General features: G+C 41.6%; 1 protein-coding gene across 1 annotated transcript; it reads right to left on the reverse strand.

Annotated features, from left to right (window-relative positions):
• Positions 1-376: 376 nt before the first annotated feature.
• Positions 377-880, reverse strand: GGI43DRAFT_389170 (uncharacterized protein; the record flags this gene model as incomplete). The annotated part of the gene is made up of 1 exon (XM_083204150.1): positions 377-880. One exon carries the CDS (start codon positions 878-880, stop codon positions 377-379), a length of 504 nt encoding a protein of 167 aa, XP_083054906.1.
• Positions 881-1,926: the final 1,046 nt, after the last annotated feature.

Below are 1,926 nucleotides of genomic sequence, written 5' to 3' on the forward strand. Positions count from 1 at the left end.
TGTGGGAAATATATGTTTAATTAGCTTAGCCTTGTGTTATTATAATATAATATAGCTGCCTTACTTATACACTATAGCTAGGACGACCCCTGCACACCTAGGTACTGATACTTCCTATGTGGGTGCCCCTATTTACAACAGTTCAAAGCCATTCGTTGGCTGCGTAGACGACTCTCTACATTTGTCTCTGCACTTGGCATCCAGATATAAGAATCTTGTTCAGTCGGTTGACTGTTGATTGGCTGTTAATGAGAAATGATGTTGGGAATAACGGGCTCAGGTAGATCACAGTACACCTGATTCGTCAATAGGTTATGTATACTTGCCCTGGTGCAGAATTTAGTAAATAGGGTCGTGGACAGCAGATTCGGAGAATCTACCCAGACTGGATCAGTACACCTGGGAAACAACGTTTGAGGTAAGTGGTGAAAGTACCGGCAACGTTGCCTATAAAGTCTGCTAAAAGATCTGTATTATCAAATATTCCCTGTTTCCGTGAAGAAATACTTTCTTTCGCTTTATCTGTGCCATTTTGTGATGTACTGATAATTGTAAGGCTTCTGAGAAAAGCAATCTCTGCTAACACAGCTGCATGATGCTGAATTATTATTGGTCCTAGTATTTGAAGTTCTTGAGAGTCATGACTGGCCCATGCTATACGATGTTGCAGCGATATTTTACCACTGTGCAGTTCCCGTCGATACTTTTCGACAACGCGATGTGCATCGGCCATGTCACTATGTGCTTTTTCAATGACTGCATTAAGACGCTGAAGAGAACGAGGCTGATCTTCGAGCAGGCGGAGATGCTCATGACGAAGTTTAATAAGAAGCTGTAGGTCTTGGTGGCATACTCGTACAAGCTCAAAGTTGCGGCGCATATCATTTGAAGTGTACCCGCTATCAATGGCCACACCGGCTGCACAGTAAGTTAAACGAATAGAAGAGAAAATTTAATCATATTTCTTAACAAAATCAAGTATGCTGGAGAGTATAAAATGAGAGAAAACTATCATAGGTTCATGATGACTATCATAGTTTCATGATGAAAGGTTCAAAGGAATAGATTTTAGACGATAGACGTGGATGAAATCTAGTCGGCAATCACTGCCTTATCTACGAAGCACACTGCCTAGCAATAAACGCCTCGGCCATTTATTGCCACATATTTACAGCGTTAGCTACTATTTAGATAGTGCACGGCAACCTCCACGTAGGTGCTGGGAATAATGAAGTAGCAAATAGAACGAAAGCAAAGATATCTCCTCAGCTGACTCCACAAGTATTACGTTGTCAATCTTCTATCTTGACGATTTACGACAAGTCCCGGGCGAAAGGAAAGTTGCATTTTTTTTAGGTAGTGATTTTCTTCTTCTCTCCATATTCTCCTTCAAACAGACATTCATTTTCCTATTTCCTATGTTATTTCCGTTCGTGCATTAAGCATGTTGGCTCTAAAATCCTTGATATAGCGAGGCTGTCGAATTGGGAATGAGCTGCCCGTGTAGTGTGTATAGATAGCTCAGTATCTATGCAGCTATACCCGCAGGTAATTTTATCTACTCCAACACATAGGATCTTTCTGCCCCACAGATCAGCAAACTCTACTTGAGCACGTAATTATAGTGTAGCAGTTATATACTAAGGCATCAAGGGTATTCACAGCTGGAATCAGCCCCCACAGTTTCCGTTGGCTACCTGCCATATCACTAGCCAACGCGCTGATAATAGCAATCGTTCATATTTGATAGAGAGGCTCGAAATGCCTAGTTTAAATTATTTTATTATTATTATTGCTATATACCTGTGGGCGGAATGATGTGTCAAGGAGCCAATGAAGCAAGATTGTCCAAATATCCATAACGCTCCAAGCCTTGTCGAAGTTTACACGGCTACTTCGACGGGGGCCACCACTTTTCGTGGTTGC

Source organism: Trichoderma evansii (assembly GCF_050947405.1).
Source record: "Trichoderma evansii strain SZMC 28006 chromosome Unknown GGI43scaffold_100, whole genome shotgun sequence".
Lineage (NCBI taxonomy): Eukaryota > Fungi > Ascomycota > Sordariomycetes > Hypocreales > Hypocreaceae > Trichoderma > Trichoderma evansii.